Source organism: Stegostoma tigrinum, chromosome 24 (genome assembly GCF_030684315.1).
Source record: "Stegostoma tigrinum isolate sSteTig4 chromosome 24, sSteTig4.hap1, whole genome shotgun sequence".
NCBI lineage: Eukaryota > Metazoa > Chordata > Chondrichthyes > Orectolobiformes > Stegostomatidae > Stegostoma > Stegostoma tigrinum.
Window position 1 is genome coordinate 44,829,044 of NC_081377.1, and position 19,388 is coordinate 44,848,431.

At 42.5% G+C, this 19,388-nt stretch overlaps 1 protein-coding gene across 1 annotated transcript in view; it reads left to right on the top strand.

Moving 5' to 3' along the window:
- Positions 1-19,388, top strand: part of myom3 (myomesin 3) — a 120,671-nt gene that overhangs the window by 79,238 nt on the left and 22,045 nt on the right. The window contains exons 24-28 of the mRNA XM_059654409.1: positions 1,131-1,267; positions 6,140-6,284; positions 8,327-8,386; positions 12,747-12,814; positions 14,069-14,179. Coding sequence (XP_059510392.1) covers positions 1,131-1,267; positions 6,140-6,284; positions 8,327-8,386; positions 12,747-12,814; positions 14,069-14,179 — 521 coding nt within the window. The remainder of the gene's footprint in view (positions 1-1,130; positions 1,268-6,139; positions 6,285-8,326; positions 8,387-12,746; positions 12,815-14,068; positions 14,180-19,388) is intronic.

Sequence of the window (19,388 nt, forward strand, 5' to 3'; positions counted from 1 at the left end):
ACCCTCTCCTCAGTATTACAAACAGGCTATTGTTCAGTGAGTGGGGGGCACTCGGCATGCCCTGTGCCATCTGCCTGATCCTTTTTTGGCTGCTGGATGGTCAGCCATCCCTCAGTCCCTGCAGACTCTTAAGTTGCAGAGTGACATCTATAACCATTCACATAGCTCTCAGCCTCACAATGCCCTTCAGCAATGTCAACCAGTGCTCGCTGTTTTAACACTGGGACCTCAGACTGCTGAGTCCCAACTGGCTATCCAGGACTCAGAAAAAATCCTGGAGTTCCCACGTTGTATGTGAATCTTGAGATTGGAGCTACCCTGTCCTTACTTCATATATCAGCTGACCTTGATATTTTGAAAAACATCTTACCAGGCCTGAAAAAGTGCTTTCTCCCATGGCAACGCTTCCGCCAATCAGAGTCGACTTGCCAACATATCAACTTTAATACTTTAATAAAAGTTGCCCCCTTCTTTACTTTGGCATTTCTTGCAAATTGTCCTGATTAGTACAAGACAGAAAGGTCGGACTAAATGTGTCTTTGTTCAGTAATACAACTTAAATATTTTAACACAGACCCTCACTTTGCTATTTTAGGGTCAAGAGAAGAAAAACGCAAGGATTGCAGGAGATGGATAAACAGTTAGAAGTTGGAACATGCCTTTCCCCATTCACCTCTTCCTCAGGCCCCTCTTTTCCCTCCATTCACCCCTTTAACCCATTCACCTCTTTCTACAATCACCCCTTTCCCCCATATTACCTCTTCCTCCTCTTACACCTCTTTCCCCTGTTCACCTCTGTCCCTCGTTCACCTCCTTTCTCCTGTGCACCAAATTCCTAAGCGAACCAATTTCTGCACCCCACTGAGGTCTTACTGTGGTGTAGTCTCCTAAAAATAACAAATGGTGTGGTCCTGTTATTCTTCAATTCTGAGCAACATCACAGGAGCTCTGTTACAAATAGACATGAAGTTGAAAAAGTGATGGACCATTATGTAATCGGCCTTAGAGTTGAGCAATGACAGATGGAGGAATTATTATTGCCAGTAATCAAAACCATGGTGGAAATGTCATTGATATAAGATCTAAATGTAAAAGCAGTTAATACAGCTTGCTGGTTTGCGTTGTTTCAGTAATTAAGGTAAAGTCGAATTGGGCTGTTGAACATCTGGAGAAGGGTGCTGCTCGTCTCTGGTTGCAGGTCGAGAGCTTATCGCCAGCTGCACAGTTACGGTTCATCTTTAATGAGAAGGAAGTTTCAAGCACACCGGTAAGTTTAATTTCACAGTTTCAATCCACAATATTTCATTTGTAACTTCATTTTCCTGTGACTTTTTTGTTTTTATCTCTGATAAATGGTTATATTTTAAACCCTCACTTTAGATTAGATTCCCTACAGTGTGGAAACAGGCCCTCTGGCCCAACAAGTCCACACCACCCCTTGGATCATCCCACGCAGACCCATCCCCCTATAACTCACACACCCCTGAACACTACGGGCAATTTAGCATGGCCAATCCACCTAATCTGCACATCTTTGGACTGTGGGAGGAAACCGGAGCACCCAGAGGAAACCCACGCAGACACGGGGAGAATGTGCCAACTCCACACAGACAGTTGCCCGAGGCTGGAATCAAACTCGGGTCCCTGGTGCTGTGAGGCTGCAGTGCTAACCGCTGAGCCACGGTGCCGCCTGCAAGACTTCATGTAACTATTTCATTAATTTGATATTTTAATTATTAAAGCAGTAATTTTCTTTCTCATTAAGTGCTGATTCACAAATCTGCCAATGACTGAAGAATAGTTCTAGGAAATGAAATGGACACTTATGACCTCCAGACTGTCTTTGCAGAGATGTGATTCTAGTGCTAACCCCAACAACTTGCACTGAATGCACCAAAATGTCTTTTCACCTGTAATTTCCAAACCTATTTGAAATAAAACCATCATATTTTGTTTCAGGGGGTTTGTTTTTAGAGCTGTGTGAATAACTGGAGAAACTATTACATCAGCTTTATCTCAGCACCAATGTTCTTTCACCAGAGAACCTCAGCTCTCTGAGACTTGGAGTCAAATACCTTGTGGTGTTTAAGCTGTATCAATGTAATTTTTAAGACCAATCTAGACCAATAACAGGAAGCTGGAAGCAGTACTCTGTCTTAACTCAAATTTTGGACTCTCAGCAGGCCTTTCATTTCCAACCCGAGAGCCATTAAAGCTCACTAGGTGCTGAATTGATGAATATGAAGTTTCCAGGCAGACAGGGCTTAATCAGCTGCTCCAACTAGTAACTTTTTCTCCCAGCTAAATAGACAGGTTTGGATTCATTGTTCCCTGTGTCCATCTCACTCGAGTCTCGCTCGGTTAACTTTGTGACTTGAGGCTCACTTGGCATTCATTGTCAGGGTCAGTGTTGGTCCCTGGTGAGAAAACATCGGGCAGGACAGCGAGGAATGACAGCTGTGAGCATTGACAATGCAGTGTACCTCCACTGCTGCACCTGTGCACCATGTTAAACACCAGAGGCGACATGCTGGTGAGACAGAGCCCAGACATTTACTTTGCCAATCTTGGTTTCATATCAACTCACACAACACAGATTACATCTTCAGCATTTATAGATATGTTTAATCAATGTGTCAGATGTGTTATGACACACTGCTGGAGTTTGTGGATCTTGAAGCTAGGTCTCCAATTTCAGGGGTTAGGACATTACCACAGTCCCGCAAGAGCACATCCCCCATTTATACACAGCCAGTCAAGTCCATTAATTAATATTACCATCACATTCCCATAACTCCTTTTGTCCTAGGCATCCCTGCCAGACCCAAATATATGATAACACGGAAGAGCTGCCTGCAATTGCACTTCATCTATTACAATCAACAAAATGGACTGTGTGAATGCTCGAAGTGAATTAATGCAACCCCCAACCTATCTACAAGCTCCCAGCTTGCTTTTAATAGCCACTGGGAGACTGGCGATGAATCCAATAGGCGACTGGTCATTCCAGGAGTGTTGGTACTGCTAGAGCAGATAATAAAAAAAGGTATCAGAAAAAGGTGTTTGATTTGAGGAAGAGAGGCTTAAAGAGAGAATTCTAGGGTTTAGGGAGCAGGCAGCTGAACACTTCTCCAATGATGGTATGGTAGAGAATGGTCAAGAGATCAGAACTACAGGAAGGAAGACATTTTCGTGGATCTTAAGGCTGAAGGAATTTATGAAAGCAGAATGAGATCATAGAGAGATCTGAAACAAGAATGAGATTGGGTTAGTAAATTTGCAGATGACACTAAGGTCAGTGGAGTTGTGGAAAGTGACGAAGGATGCTGTAGGTTGCAGAGAGACATAGATAAGCTGCAGAGCTGGGCTGAGAGGTGGCAAGAGGTTATGGTGAAGCTGTACAAAACTCTGGTACGGCTGCACTTGGAGTATTGTGTACAGTTCTGGTCGCCGCATTATAAGAAGGATGTGGAAGCTTTGGAAAGGGTGCAGAGGAGATTTACCAGGATGTTGCCTGGTATGGAGGGAAGGTCTTATGAGGAAAGGCTGAGGGACTTGAGGCTGTTTTCATTAGAGAGAAGAAGGTTGAGAGGTGACTTAATTGAAACACATAAAATAATCAGAGGGTCAGATAGGGTGGGTAGGGAGAGCCTTTTCGCTAGGATGGTGACAGCGAGCATGAGGGGGCATAGCTTCAAACTGAGGGGTTAAAGATATAGGACAGATGTCAGAGGTAGTTTCTATACTCAGAGAGTAGTAAGGGAATGGAATGCTTTGCCTGCAACGGTAGTAGATTCGCCAACTTTAAGTACATTTAAGTCGTCATTGGACAAGTATATGGACATACATGGAATAGTGTAGGTTAGATGGGCTTCAGATCGGCATGACAGGTCGGCACAACATCGAGGGCCGAAGGGCCTGTACTGTGCTGTGATGCTCTATGTTCTATGATTTTCAAATTCATATTATTTCTTCACTAGGCACCAATGTAGGTCAGTGAGGACAGGTTGATTCCTGAGACTAGCCTTTTTATGTTAGATTATTTCATTAATTGAATTTGAAATTGTAAATTAACATAGAAGTGTTCAATTCCTGCTGTATTTTGGGACCATGAGGGTGACGATATCTCGTGGTTTGTTACTGGAAAAGCAACCCTTAAGCCTGGTCAAGTGTTTCAATGACTATTCAAAATCCCACGACAGCTTCTCAGGAATTTAAGTATATTCACATCTTGAATTTAAAAATTTGCAATAATGACCATGGGTTTGGGCTCTCATTTTAAAAAATCGATGATGCATCACTAATTTTCTTACCCAGTCAGGGCTACCTGACCTTTTACTGATCTTTATTTCAGAGAATTGACTCACCACTTCCACACTTCCAGGGTAATTAGCAATGAGCGGCGAATACTGATCTAGCCACATCACATGAATGGATTTTTAAAAGTGTTCATGTGTCAGCTGACCGCAGATGTAAATGGGGAAAATGAACTGATGTTTCTGTAGGTGATTGTAATGAGTTTAGCTAGGTGGACCTCTTAGAGTATGAGTTCCTAATTGGGGCTGTTAATCTGCTCCAGTTATAAACAGGAGTGTCAGAGGTTGTGTTCATTCTGAGAGCTGGCAGGATCAGTGTTAATGACTCTCCACGTATAAATAAAGGGTGATTTAATGACAGGATACTGGACTCTGGGATTATTTCAGTTCTTTCCTAATCCTGATATTGATCCAGCAACTGCTTCTTCAAGTGTGCAGTGAGAGTAGAGCAGACGTCATATTGGGCTCAGCCTCGATGCTGTTGTATTTTGTATTTCACCAGCTGGCTCATTTCAACATGAAGAGCCTCCCATTGGTCAAGTGGAGGCTGAAACATGAAACCATAACCCATTGAAAACTGACATGGTTACAAGGCAGAAAGGGGTGTAAATTGGCAAAAATAATTGAAATAATTGCAAGCTAAAATACCAAGAGGGATTGAAGGTGTGCTGTAAACAAACAATGTTTGCAAGTACAGGCAAATGAACAATAAACCATGATTATAAAATGTGAGGCTGGATGAACACAGCAGGCCCAGCAGCATCTCAGGAGCACAAAAGCTGACGTTTTGGGCCTAGACCCTTCATCAGAGAGGGGGATGGGGTGAGGGTTCTGGAATAAATAGGGAGAGAGGGGGAGGCGGACCGAAGATGGAGAGAAAAGAAGATAGGTGGAGAGGAGAGTATAGGTGGGGAGGTAGGGAGGGGATAGGTCAGTCCAGGGAAGACAGACAGGTCAAGGAGGTGGGATGAGGTTAGTAGGTAGGAGATGGAGGTGCGGCTTGGGGTGGGAGGAAGGGATGGGTGAGAGGAAGAACAGGTTAGGGAGGCAGAGACAGGTTGGACTGGTTTTGGGATGCAGTGGGTGGAGGGGAAGAGCTGGGCTGGTTGTGTGGTGCAGTGGGGGGAGGGGACGAACTGGGATGGTTTTGGGATGCGGTGGGGGAAGGTTTCCGTAGCTGCAAACACGTACAAGTAATAGAAGACATTTTTAAAAATGATGTGAAGTTTTTAATTCAGAGAAAAGATCTGGAATTGGCAGCTTCATAGACAATAATGATCCTTTGGGCAAATCAAGAGTGCTCTCAGTTCCAAATTCCAGAATAGATATGAATTCCTGAACCTAAAGGTAGCCTTAAACAAACACACTCCAGCAATCATTAAGTTTTTCGTCAGTTTTGTCCCTCTAAGTTGAATTTTGAAGCTAATTGCTTTCGCTCATGTTTTGTGTTAATGTCAGCTAATAGTGATTTTCTATAAAAGGCCTGTAATTTTCTGCAGCCGAACGTTCACCGTCATCAAGTGCCATCAGAGAGAGGCTTGGCCGTGTATGTTTAGGTTTTACACTTTTACCCAGCATGTTGCTCTGAGAGTGATCTGACAATAATTTACTGAGGGATTGGGGCCACTGAGATCCTGAATGCAATGAATAAGGAACTGTGTATCACTTTACCTAATCAGGTTGAGAAATTGTGAAATAAACATTGCTGAGGTTCAGTTGTAGGAAGTGTAAATTCACAGTGAACAAAGAAAAAGATAAAAGAAAGGAAATGAAAGATTGGAGTTTGAAAAGGAAATGATAAAAATGGACACTTTTCCTCACAGACTCACAAGATCAATTTTGATAAAGCCAATGGGATTATAGAAATGATCATTCAGAAGTTTTCTGATGAAGATGAAGGCTCCTACACTGCCCAGCTGCAGGATGGAAAAGCCAAGGGTCAGTTCACATTGGTGCTGATTGATGAAAGTAAGTTAATAATTCACTTGAATGTATTCTTGAATTACACTTTTACATCTAGAACGCTAATGGAGTTACTCAGCCAACAGCAGGTTTATTTAACACATCATAACACAAATTCAATGAGGCAATCACACATGGCTTTGCTTCCCAGATATAATGTTTGACAGTGTTTAACTCCCATTTAACTTGGATCTAAGCTTCAAACCTCATGCTCTGTTCCTCAGCAAACCACTTATAGCTCCAGAAAGTTGCTTCATCCTCCCCGACGTCACATTTGCTGTAACTGTCACCTTTGTTTTCATTATCTCTAGTCTCATTGTCTCCAGGTTTTCTACATGGAATTTTAGATGGTTTGAAGCTATATCTCCCACATCATGTCCTATTCCCTGTCCATTCACATATCGTCCCCTTCTCCATTCTCCCATTCAGCTTTGAACTCAAGATCTATGTGTTAAAGTTCTCCTGAAGTCCTTGCTCACCCAACTTTTCTAATCTCTTCTAATTCTGTGCCACACCCTGAACTCTTCCAATTCTGGAATGTTATGGATTTCTCTTTCTTTCCCCACCCAGAATGAAATCTGGAACTCTCTCTCTAACAATTACACCTTTCTCCCTTCATTACAAAGTTTCTCAAAATATATGTTCTTTAATTGCATCAATTTTTTTGCATGGGGCAGATGTTTACCATATTAAAGGCTCTAATTGTGAGTTGTAAAAACAGTGAAAATACAAGCTTTTTAAACTTTATTTTTAACTTGGTGAATACTGGCAAAGAGCTGTGTTTTGTGCTGGCACTTTCTTAAAATGGATCATTTAATTGGCATTCGGAAACTTGAGAGCAAAGTACATTGAGACTAGCCTAATCGATTCTTGTATTTGCCAATTGACAAGTAAGAATAATGAGGTACTTCACATGTTAATTAAATGTGTGTGAGCACCATTACAGTAATGACCCTCAGGGTGAAGGTACAACTAGAGAATGGCAAATGCAAAATCTAAAGCACCCAGAATTAGATTGGTGCAAATTTTAGGAACATTGAAACATGAAGGACAGCATTGGGCCATTCAGCCTGCGCAGCATAATACACGATTTAATACAAACATGACTGATCAAATTCTTCCATGTTCTTTACTCACACAGTCTCATAACACTTCACACCATTCTGATGGATAATCAGAAATCCATCAATTTCTAACTTGTGCACACCCAAAGACTCAGATTTTACATATTCGCAACTCTAAGTACAAATGTAAAAGGAAAGAAAGGAGCAATCTAGCTACGAAAAACACAAAAGTGTAAAGTGCAACAGGAGGGAACACATTGGATAGAAATAGACTGACACCTGATTTTGAGGAATCATGAAGAAATAAACCATATCGGCAGTTAACAATGGAAGCCTATTCACATAGAGTTTCATTCACCGCTAGGGTTAGTGCTTGACATGGAAACCATGTCAATATTTGAGTTTGGATTAGATTGGTGGGGAAAAGGAAACGCAATAAATTAATATGAACTATTTACATATCTGGAGAATTCACGCTGACATAGACGCAATGGCCTGATTTTGATGTTACACCTTTATAACTCTCTACGACATGCCTGTACAACAAAAAACCAGCTTGATCTTGATGAAATATTTATAGATGGATTTTTGAAACTGATTCATGAATCGTGTGTCTATGCTCTGACATTGGAGAACACTGCAAAGGAGTGAAAGTATTAACATACTGAGTAAAACTCAGTTACTGAATAAATATTGTGTGCAGCGCAATTACTATTCTTGAAAGTTAGCCCTAATTTTCAGGAGACTGTATTCACATCCTTATGATAAGAAGTTCCACCGGGAGCCATTAAATTACAATGTCCCACTGGATTTCAATCAGAATGCAATTCCCATCTTCACCCACCAGGAATAAAGCTTCAACTATCTGACTGGAAGTTAGGGATTAACTCGGGTAAAAGCATGTACTGGCCAATCAATTAAAAGACACTTAAATAGAGCATAAACACCCGAAATACATGCTTTTCTGTGTATGATTTTTTTCAGAGTTCAAAGACATATTGTCATTGTGCGATTTCCAAAGGAATGAATGGGAGAGAAAACAAGGTAGCTAAGTGCAAAATGTTACTAACCTTATTTGTGTGATTACATTGCAGGTGAAGGGCCTTTACACAAGGTCATTGACCCTGGCTCAGTTACTAATTTACAGCTTTAAATTGCAGCTTTTCCCTTGCATGACAGGTGTGTTTGGAACTGGCTGCAATGTAGCCAGTTTTCTTTTGCAGAAGAACAGCATAATATCTGCTTTTACTAAATTAAATCAGCCAAAGAATGTTTCTTCTCAATATTTGGTAATGAACCGGAGAGAGTTCACACAATCAGAAACTTACTCAGCATTTAGATCATTACAGGTGCTACAGCAAATAATAAATATTTGTGTTGCTCATGGAACATAAAAATGAAGTGAAAACCTATTGGCATTGCAATCTTCATGTCCATAGTCTTAAACAGACTTTCAGTTGAACATGGGCATTTGATGAAGGTTCTAGGCCCGAAACGTCAGCTTTTGTGCCCCTGAGATGCTGCTTGGCCTGCTGTGTTCATCCAGCCTCACGCTTTGTTATCATAAATTCATTAAAACTGCTTGACAATTCTTTGCCTTAATGCACTAATTCAGCCACATTTATCTAAGATTTAGTTTGTAGTTGACCACTTTATTGTTCTTAATCTGTTCTGTTGGGTGCATGTGGTTAGATTTTCTGTTGCTGAGATTGCCAATATTTTACATTATCACCGAGTGCAACCTTCTAATGATTAAAATAAACAGTGATGTTATCATATTGGCTTTCACATGAAGACACATCTTAAGACATTTCATAAACAGCAAAAATAATTTTCTGAAGGTTCTTTTCAACTCTGCAGCAGGAAAATGGCTTGGACACTTCAAACTATGCAGTTCAATGCATTATTTCCAGTCTTTTAAGTATTGTACTGCAGAAACCACGAGCTATCAAACCTTCTGTTCTTTTGATTAGAATGAAAGACATGAGGAGTTTGATCAGATCGCATGTCTTTCACATTTTACAAATTGTCTAAACCCTCTAGTAATTGACTGCGCATTGACAATACACATGTATTACTCAATAAATCCCCATGCAGTTCCCATGCCTCAAACAGACAATTGGACCCTCACTTATACACGTGGCTGAGCTGTTTGAGGCCCATGATGCATGATTTGTTTCTCTTCAGGCAACCAGCTCTGGCTAAACACCAAAAACTCAAATCGAGAAATGGACTCATGTAGAATCAATGGTTATTAAAGTTTTAAAGGGGCGGCCTGGAAGACTGTAACTAACAAGGTAAATTTGGAAATGTGCCTAACCAGGAGGAGCAGATGTGCCCAATTGGACCACACTATCTATGATGATTGTTCTGGAGCCAGCTCATTGTCCCCTGCCCAGATTGTCACCTTCTTATCCCAAAACCCCAGCTACCACCATGCCACTTTGGCCATTGCTTCCTTTCCAACCAAACTGTGGGTCTGGTGCGATTGAAGGAGCAAATTACTGCAGACGCTGGAATCCGAGCCAAAAACAAAAACATTACTGGGCATCACAGCGGGGAGACAGCAAGCCTAAGTGACTCTGATGAGATTGGCTCACTCTCCATGCACACTCTGTGATGTCCAGCACTTTTTGTTCCCAGTTCTGATGCTATTGAACTGTGGTTGCCAATTTGTTTTATTCCCTTTACCCGCAAAACCAGTCTGTATGCTTGTGCAGGGTTTACAAGGGAGTTATGTTTTTATACGTTAGACCATATGTTGATAGTTCATCGCTCTTTATTTGTTATGAATCATGCATCTTGTTAAGTACAAGAACTTGGTCATTATTCCCTGTTAACCTGATTCCATCACGCCAGTAAACCAGAAACTCTGCATGTTTGATTTAAATCATTAAGCTTTGTGTTGACCCAGGAGTATTGGAACTTGAGAATTGGTGTATTTTCCTTGGTGGGTCATAACAGCCCAAATTTCTAACCAGTTAGCTATGGTGGGCATTTAATGACTTAAACTATTTGCTAAAAAAATTCCCAAAATGACAGAGGAATGGACATTAGGGACAGTTGATCCTCAGGCTGTATATTCAGACAGTATAAGATTCCCACACATTCTGCAAATTAAACTCTTGTCTATAGCGCTCCTATCCATAGGATGCAGCCTGTCAGATCAAGGAAATGAGCCAGACTGGGATCAGACAGTCTGGGAAAGATCACAAGGGGTATGATGGAGGTTTCTGAATGTGGGGAGGATTTCAAGTGTGCAGGATATTTGGCTGGCGCAGTCTGATGCAACTGTGGTGGAGTGGGAGTCATCTGTATGGAAGTTGGGAATAATACAGGAGGTTGCTGACAGATGTCAGAAGTGATACAGTGAGTAGGAGGAGTGCACAGGCACATAGGCCACAGTAATTAGATGATGGAAAACTCTCTTTCGCAAGTAACATAGAAATGTAGAGGAACAGACAGCATAGGAACATAAAATAGAACATAGAACATAGAACAGTACAGCACTGTACAGGCTGTTTGGCCCACGATGTAGTGCCAACCTAATATCCTACTAAGATCAAGCTACCCTACATACCCTACATACTCCTCCATGTGCCTATGCAAGAGTCCCGTAAAGTCTCTAAGTGTCTGACTCCACTACCACTGCCGGCAGTGCATTCCACACACCCACCACTCTCTGTGTGAAGAACCTACCTCTAACATCTCCCCATACCTTCCTCCAATCACCTTAAAATTATGCCCCCTCGTAATAGTCATTTCTACCCTGGGAAAAAGTCTCTGACTATCCACTCCATCTATGTCTCGCATCATCTACTATACCTCTATCAAGTCACCTCTCATCCTTCTTTGCTCCAATGAAAAAGCCCCAGCTCCTTCAACCTTTCCTCAAAAGAGCTGCCCTCTGGTCCAAGCAGCATCCTGGTAAATCTCCTCTGCACTCTCTCTAAAGCTTCCACATCCCTCCTGTAGTGAGGTGACCAGAACTGAACACAATATTCCAAGTGCGGTCTAACCAGGGTTTTACAGAGCTGCAGCATAACCTCGCAGCTCTTAAACTCAATCTCCCTGCTAATGAAAGCCAACGCACCATACGCTTTCTTTAAAGCCCTAATAACTTGGGTAGCAACTTTGAAGGATCTATGGACATTGTCCCCAAGATCCCTCTGCTTCTCCACACTGTCAAGAATCCTGCCATTAACCCTGTATTCTGCATTCAAATTTGTCCTTCCAAAATGAAATAAGTAGGCCTTCCAGCCCTTTGGGCCTGTTCCACTGCTCCGTATGATCACGGCTGATCATCCAACTCAGTATCCTGTTCCTGCTTTCCACCAATGCCATTTGATGACTTTAGCCCCAGGAACAATATCTATTTCCTCCTCAAAAACGTTCAATGTTTTAGCCTCAAACTCAATTCGACAAACTCACCATTCTCTGGGTAAAGAGATTTCTCTTCATCTCAGTCTGAAATTGAGATAGAGCTAAATGTACTTTGATTAAGCAAGGAATTGAAAGATTACTAAGGACAGGTGGGAATGTCCATTTGAGATTATAATCAGTTCAACCATGATCTCAACCAGCTCAAAGGGCTGAATGGCCTACTCCTGATTTCTTTATTCATGAGCAACACTGTGACACCAATTACTTCAGCTCCTCTTCCTTCCCTTCACCTGTCAGTATCCCAAGGCTGAACAAACTTGGCCACTTCAAAACAGAATCACCGTTACAATGAGGATACATGTTAAAGTATTTAAATTACCAGCCAGTCATCAGTGAAAGGGATAGGGTTAGGGATAGGGATAAGGAGAGGGTTAAGTTAGAGTTAAGGATTGGGATAGGGAGAGGGTCAAGCTAGAGTTAGGGTTAGGGATAGGGATAGGGTTAGGAATAAGGACAAGATTAAGGTTAGGGTTTGGTTTAGTGTTAGCCACCTTGAAGTAGGGAGATCAGCCCATCTCCAAGACAGGTTGGGGGTAGTTTAGGGCACCTGTCATATGTTTAGTTTCTTGATCTCACAAATGTACCATATCGCCCCTTTTTTTGGTAAAATCTCACTGCAGATTCTCCCAATTGGCCTCAATATTTTCGGAAGTGTTATGAAGTATGTAGTACACGACTGATCAAACTATTCAGAGAGCAACTGTGTGAGACAGCTGTAGCAGCAGTGTTAAAGTGTTTCAGAGCACCACTGTCAAAAGTCAGATGTACATGTATACTGCATATCAACTTTGGTGAAGGCAAGTTTTATATTACTACAACATTTTAAAAGTATGGTAGATAATTACTTTTCCGTTGACACATTTTCACACAGTGAAACGTTTGCATTTCACTCTGAGGAATTCTTCTAATACCTCAGTTTTAATTGTATTTGATGTTCAAACTTATTTAATCAAAATTTCAGGGCCTTATTTTGAGAAGTACTTGCATTGGGAAGTGACAGAAGAATGTAATCTTCTTCTCACTTGTAAGGTATGAAACTGTCTTATAAGAATGAATTGCTTATTTTCATTAATCTTTCATGAAATGTGGACATCACTGGCAAGGACAATATTTGGGGAGGGGGTCAGGGACTCAAGGGAGGGGGTAGCCTCGCGATATTATCACTGAGTTATTAATCCACAGGCCCTGGTAGTGTTCTTGGGACCAACTTTTCTTTAAAAAAGAAAATTTCGATTTTTACCTGATCTGGCCTACTTTAGGCTCCAGACCCACACTTTTGTGGTTGAAGCTTAACTGCCCTGTGGGCAATTAGGGATGGGCAATAAATGCTGGTCTAACCAGTGATGTCCTCATCCTGTGAATTATATTTTTTTGCCCATCTCTAATTACTCTTGAGATCATTGGTGGGCAATAAACGCTCAAGTACCTGAGTTTTCAAGAGGACAAGCAAGAAGGAAGCAGTGGTGGAGTAGTTTTGTAATAATGAGATCTAATAAGTGATAGAAAGAACAGCTCTTGAATTGGAAGATGTCGAATCCCTACGAGTAGAGATAAGGGTTAACAAGGGGGAGGATAGTCCTGGTTGGAGTGGTCTATAGGGGCCCCAACTGTTTTGATGCTGTAGGACAGGAATAAATCAGGTGATAAAGAGGGTGTGTTAAAAAAGGAGTACAGCAAACTCTGTTTTAACTGGCCCCTTATGAACCAGCATTGATAGACTGGCAAAAATCAGATATCTGAAATACCGGAAGCTTATTAAATTATCATGACCAACCACAATGTCCAATTAATCATTTTAATTGTGAGTGACAACGCTCTCTGTCGGTAAATTTTTATGGAAGCAAAGTTGCATTATTATTTAAGTGATTTAAGCTGTAAATAATGTATAACAGTGATGTGTAATTGAATTGAAATCTCAGCCCCTGCCATGGTGAGATTTAAGCCCCATCACCAAACATCAGTTTGAACCTTTGAGTTGATATCCTAGTGATATTATCACTGGACTACCACATTCCCTGCTCTGTTAGCAGCTTCGTTTACATCTTAAACCATAAGCCCATAAGGCTAAGGAGTAGAATTAGACCATTTGGACCATCAAAAGCCTGCTTTGTTGTTCAACAATGCTTGATATGTTTCTCAATCCCATTCTCCTGCTTTCCTCATGTGACCTTTGATTCCCTTGATAATCATCACTTATTGTAGCATAACGCAAAATTAAAAAGTGAGAAATACTGGAGCAATGTCTCAATTTTTAATTCATATTTTACTCTGCTCATTAAACAGGTGTCGAACACTCAAACCCAGAGCAGCATTGATTGGTGTAAAGATGGGGAAAAACTTTCAGATGTGACATATGATCCTCAGACTGGTCTCAGCTCCCTTTCAATCTCTCAGGTAATAAAGTGTTGCCTGGCTGCATTCCTGGGCCAGTCAGATACCTTAAAATTTTCATTGTGCTTTCTCTGTCCAACAGTCCCAATCATGATGTTTCTTTGAAAATTATACAATGGTTTAATACAATGCTGTTGTTGTTCCAATTTCAAAGTGCTTGTTTCATTTAGAGTCAGAGAGTCATACAGCCTTAAAAACAGACCCTTTCGACCAACTCATCAATGCTGACCAGGTGGCCCAAACTGAATTTGTCCCATTTGCCTGAGCTTAGCCCATATCCCTCTAAACATTTTCTATCCATGTACCTGCCCAAATGTCTTTTAAATGTTGTAACTGTACTTGCCTCTACCACTTCCTCTGATTTCATATACTTTCCATTTACACATCAGCCTCAGTGTGAAAAATGTTACTTCTTAGTTCCCTTTTATATCTTTCTCCTCTCACCTTAAACCTATATCCTCTTGTTTCGGAGTCTCCCATCTGGGAAAAAGACCTTGGCTGCTCACCATATCGATGCTCCTCATGATTTTATAAACCTCTATAATGTTACCTTTCAGCATCCTATGCACCAGGGAAGATAGTTCCGGCTTATGCAGCCTCTCCCTATACCCCAAACCCTCCAGTTTCAGTAGCATGCTTGTAAATCTTTCTCACGTTGTCGTTTAATAACATCCTTCCTACAGCAGGGCAACCAGAACTGTACGCAGTGCTCCAAATATGGTATCACCAATGTCTTGTACAGCCGTAACATGACATCCCAACTCCCAACGTCAGTGTTCAGATTGATTGAAGACAAGCATGCCAAATGCTTTCCTCACCACTCTGTCTACCTGCGATGGCTCTTTCAAGGAGCTATGTACCTGCATCTGGAGACAGAAAGGACTGCAGATGCTGGAAGCTAGAGTCAATAAATGTGGAGCTGGAAAGGCACAGCTGGTCAGACAGCATCCGAGGTGCAGGAAAGCCTATGTTAGGACTGGGGTGGGGTACGGGAGACCAGAAATAAATAGATGGAGGGGAAGGGTGGCTGGGGGGAGGGTAGATGAGACGGAGATAGGTAGGTGCAGGTAGAGGATTATTGTGATTGGTCAGTGGGAAGGGTGGAGCGGGAGGTGAGTGAGAAGATGGACATGTTAGGGAGGAGAGATTTTGAAGCTGGTGAAGTCAATATTCAGGCCAATGGGCTGTGAGCTCCCAAGGCAAAATATGAGATGCTGTTCCTCCAATTTACATTTGGCCTCACTCTGACAGTGGGGGAAGCTAAGGATGGTCATGTCACCAGGGAAGTGGGAGAGGGAGTTAAAGTAGATGGTAACCAGAAGGTCAGATTGGAGCAGACGCAGACTTGGGGACTGTTTCGCAGAGCATCTGTGTACTGCACGCACCAATCAACCCAACCTTCTGGTTACCATTCACTTTAACTCTCCCTCCCACTTCCCTGATGAACATGCCCATCCTTGACCTCTTCCACAATCCAAGTGAGGCCAAATGTAAATTGGAGGAGCAACATCTCATAATTTGCTTTGGGAGCTTACAGCCCTCTGGTCTGAATATTGAACATCACCAGTTTCAAAATGTCCCCTCCCCCAACCTCTCCATCTTCTAACTCATCTGTCCACCCCACATTCCCCCTGATCAACCACAATAAACCCCTACCTGCATCCACCTATCTCCATCTCACCTACCCTCCCCCCAACCCCAATTCCAATCCTTCTGCAGTCCTGATGAATGGTTTTGGCGCAAAATATTGACTTTCCTGCTCCTCAGATGCTATCTGACCGGATTTGCTTTTCTAGCTCCACAGTTATTGACTATGTATCTGCATCCCTAGTTCTCCCTGTTTGAAAACACTCCACAGAGCTCTACAATTAACTATATAAGCCCTGCCCTTGTTTGCCTTACCAAAATGCAACATCTCATATTTATGTAAATTTAGCTCCATCTGCCATTCTAAAGAAAGAAAAGAACAAAGAAGATTACAGTACAGGAACAGGCCCTTCGGCCCTCCAAGCCTGCTCCAATCAAGATCCTCTGTCTAACCTGTCATCTATTTTCTAAGGGTCTGTGTCCATTTGCTCCCTGCCCATCCATGTACCTGTCCAAATATATCTTAAAAGATGCTAACGTGTCTGCGTCGACCACCTCCACTGGCAACGTGTACCAGGCACCCACCACCCTCTGTGTAAAGAACTTTGCACGCATATCTCCCTTCAACTTTCCTCCTCTCACTTTGAACTCATGGCCCCTAGCAATTGAGTCCCCCACTCTGGGAAAAAGCTTCTCGCTATCCACCCTGTCTATACCCCTCATGATTTTGTAGACCTCAATATGGTCCCCCCTCAATCTCTGTCTTTCTAATGAAAATAATCCTAATCTACTCAACCTCTCTTCATAGCCAGCACCCTCCATACCAGGCAACGTCCTGGTGAACCTCCTCTGCACCATCTCCAAAGCATCCACATCCTTTTAGTAATGTGGCAACCAGAACTGTACACAGTACTCCAAATGTGGCCAAACCAAAGTCCTATACAACTGCAACATGACCTGCCAACTCTTGTACTCAATACCCCATCCAAAGAAGGAAAGCATGCCATATGCCTTCTTAACCACCCTATTGACCTGCGTTGTCACCTTCAGGGAACAATGGACCTGAACACCCAGATCTCTCTGTTCATCAATTTTCCCTAGGACTTTTCCATTTACTGTATAGTTCGCCCTTGAATTTGATCGTCCAAAATGCATCACCTCACATTTGCCTGGATTGAACTCCATCTGCCATTTATCTGCCCAACTCTCCAGTCTATCTATATTCTGCTGTAATCTCTGACAGTCCCCTTCACTATCTGCGACTCCATTAATCTTAGTGTCATCAGCAAACTTGCTGATCAGACCACCTACACCTTCCTCCAAATCTTTTATATATATCACAAACAACAGTGGTCCCAGCACAGATCCCTGTGGAATACTACTGGTCACAGGTCTCCAATTTGAGAAACTCCCTTCTACTACTACCCTCTGTCTCCTGTTGCCTAGCCAGTTTTTTATCCATCTAGCTAGCACACCCTGGACCACATGTGACTTCACTTTCTCCCTCAGCCTGCCATGGGGAACCTTATCAACTGCCTTACTGATGTCATGTATATGACAGCTACAGCCTTTCCCTCATCAATAAACTTTGTCATATCCTCAAAGAATTCTATTAAGTTCATAAGGCATGACCTTCCCTGCACAAAATCATGTTGCCTATCACTGATAAGCACATTTTCTTCCAAATGGGAATAGATCCTATCCCTCAGTATCTTCTCCAGTAGCTTCCCTACCACTGACATCAGGCTCACCGGTCGATAATTACCTGGGTTATCCTTGCTGCCCTTCTTAAACAAGGGGACAACATTAGCAAGTCTCCAGTCCTCTGGCACCTCACCCGTGTCTAAGGATGCTGCAAAGATATCTGTTAAGGCCCCGGCTATTTCCTCTCTCGCTTCCCTCAGTAACCTGGGATAGATCCCATCCGGACCTGGGGACTTGTCCACCTTAATGTCTTTTAGGTTACCCGACACTTCCCCCTTCCTTATGTCAACTTCACCTAGAGTAAGCTATTCTATCCCTACCCTCAACATCTGTCATGTCCCTCTCTTGACGAATACCGATGCAAAGTACCCCTGGACCCCATGTGACTTCACTTTCTCCCTCAGCCTGCCATGGGGAACCTTCTCAAACACCTTACTGAAGCCCATGCATATGACATCTACAGCCTTTCCCTCATCAATCAACTTTCCTTGGCTCTTTGGCCCAGTTGATCAAGATCCCATTGTACTCTGTGATAACCTTCGTCACTATCCACTACAGCATTAATTTTGGTGTCATCTGCAATGTAGTAACCGTACCCCCTATATTCTCATCCAAATCATTTATTTCAAAGAAGGATAACAATGGGCAGTTTCTTAGTTGAGGTATCAATGTACAACTGTTTGTATTAGTCTGAGTAATTAATGATTAATTTTTGGTTATGAAAATATTTAATGAACTGATAACCAGAGAAAGTAGGAACAATTATAAAAAGCAGTTGTTTCCTTTTGCAGATTTGTTCTATGTGAAAACATTGAAAACTATTCTTACAAGTTTGCAAAGAATTTATTCAAAATATTCCCATTCTTTAGTGGTGTTACTGAGGAACAGAAGGTCCTTTGCCAGAAAAATATACAGTAAATGAAACAGCTCAGGAGCATCTGTGGAATGGGTTAATATTTTAGGTCAATGACCTTTCATAGGATTCCCCTGAAAGGCCATTATTGTCAATCTGAAACATTAGCTCTCCCTCTGCCTCCACAAACCCTGACTGACCCGTTGATCATTTCCAGCCTTTGTGTTTTGGTTTCAGGTTTCCAACATTCACAGTACTTTATTTTGTTGAGATGCCTTACGGGGTGTTCTGCACCTGATCTGAAGAGCTACCTTTTGCTGGACCTTCCCGTCTGTCTCCTGCAAATAGAAGGGTTTTCCACCCCTAGAAAGTTCCCTTCTCCCCACCCCAATTACCAATCTTCAGGATACTATTTGAAAGCTGATGGTTGGTCCGCAGAGTCTCACATTGCTGGTTGGTGTGTCGACAGAGACTGAGGGCCTTCTGGCAGCCTCCTCGCATATTGAGCTACCTAAGGTTGCAGGGACAGCGAGTCATATTCCACTTGGGAACCCTGCAGCCCAATGGTATCAATGTGGACTTCACAAGCTTCAAAATCTCCCCTCCCCCCACTGCATCCCAAAACCAGCCCAGCTTGTCCCCGCCTCCCTAACCTGTTCCTCCTCTCACCTATCACCTCCTCCCACCTCAAGCCGCACCTCCATTTCCCACCTACTAACCTCATCGCGCCTCCTTGACCTGTCCGTCCTCCCCGGACTGACCTATCCCCTCCCCACCTATACTCCACCTATCTTCTCCTCTATCCATCTTTGGTCCGCCTCCCCTTCTTTCCCTATTTATTTCAGAACCCTCTCCCCATCCCCCACTCTGATGAAGGGTCTAGGGCCGAAACGTCAGCTTTTGTGCTCCTGAGATGCTGCTTGGCCTGATGTGTTCATCCAGCTTCACACTTTGTTAGCTCTTCTATGTCTTAATGGTTTCTCACTACTTCTTCCAGTGCTACATGCACTTTCCCAGTTCATCACCACCTGGACTTTCCATTATTGCGCATAGTAATCTGACCAGGAA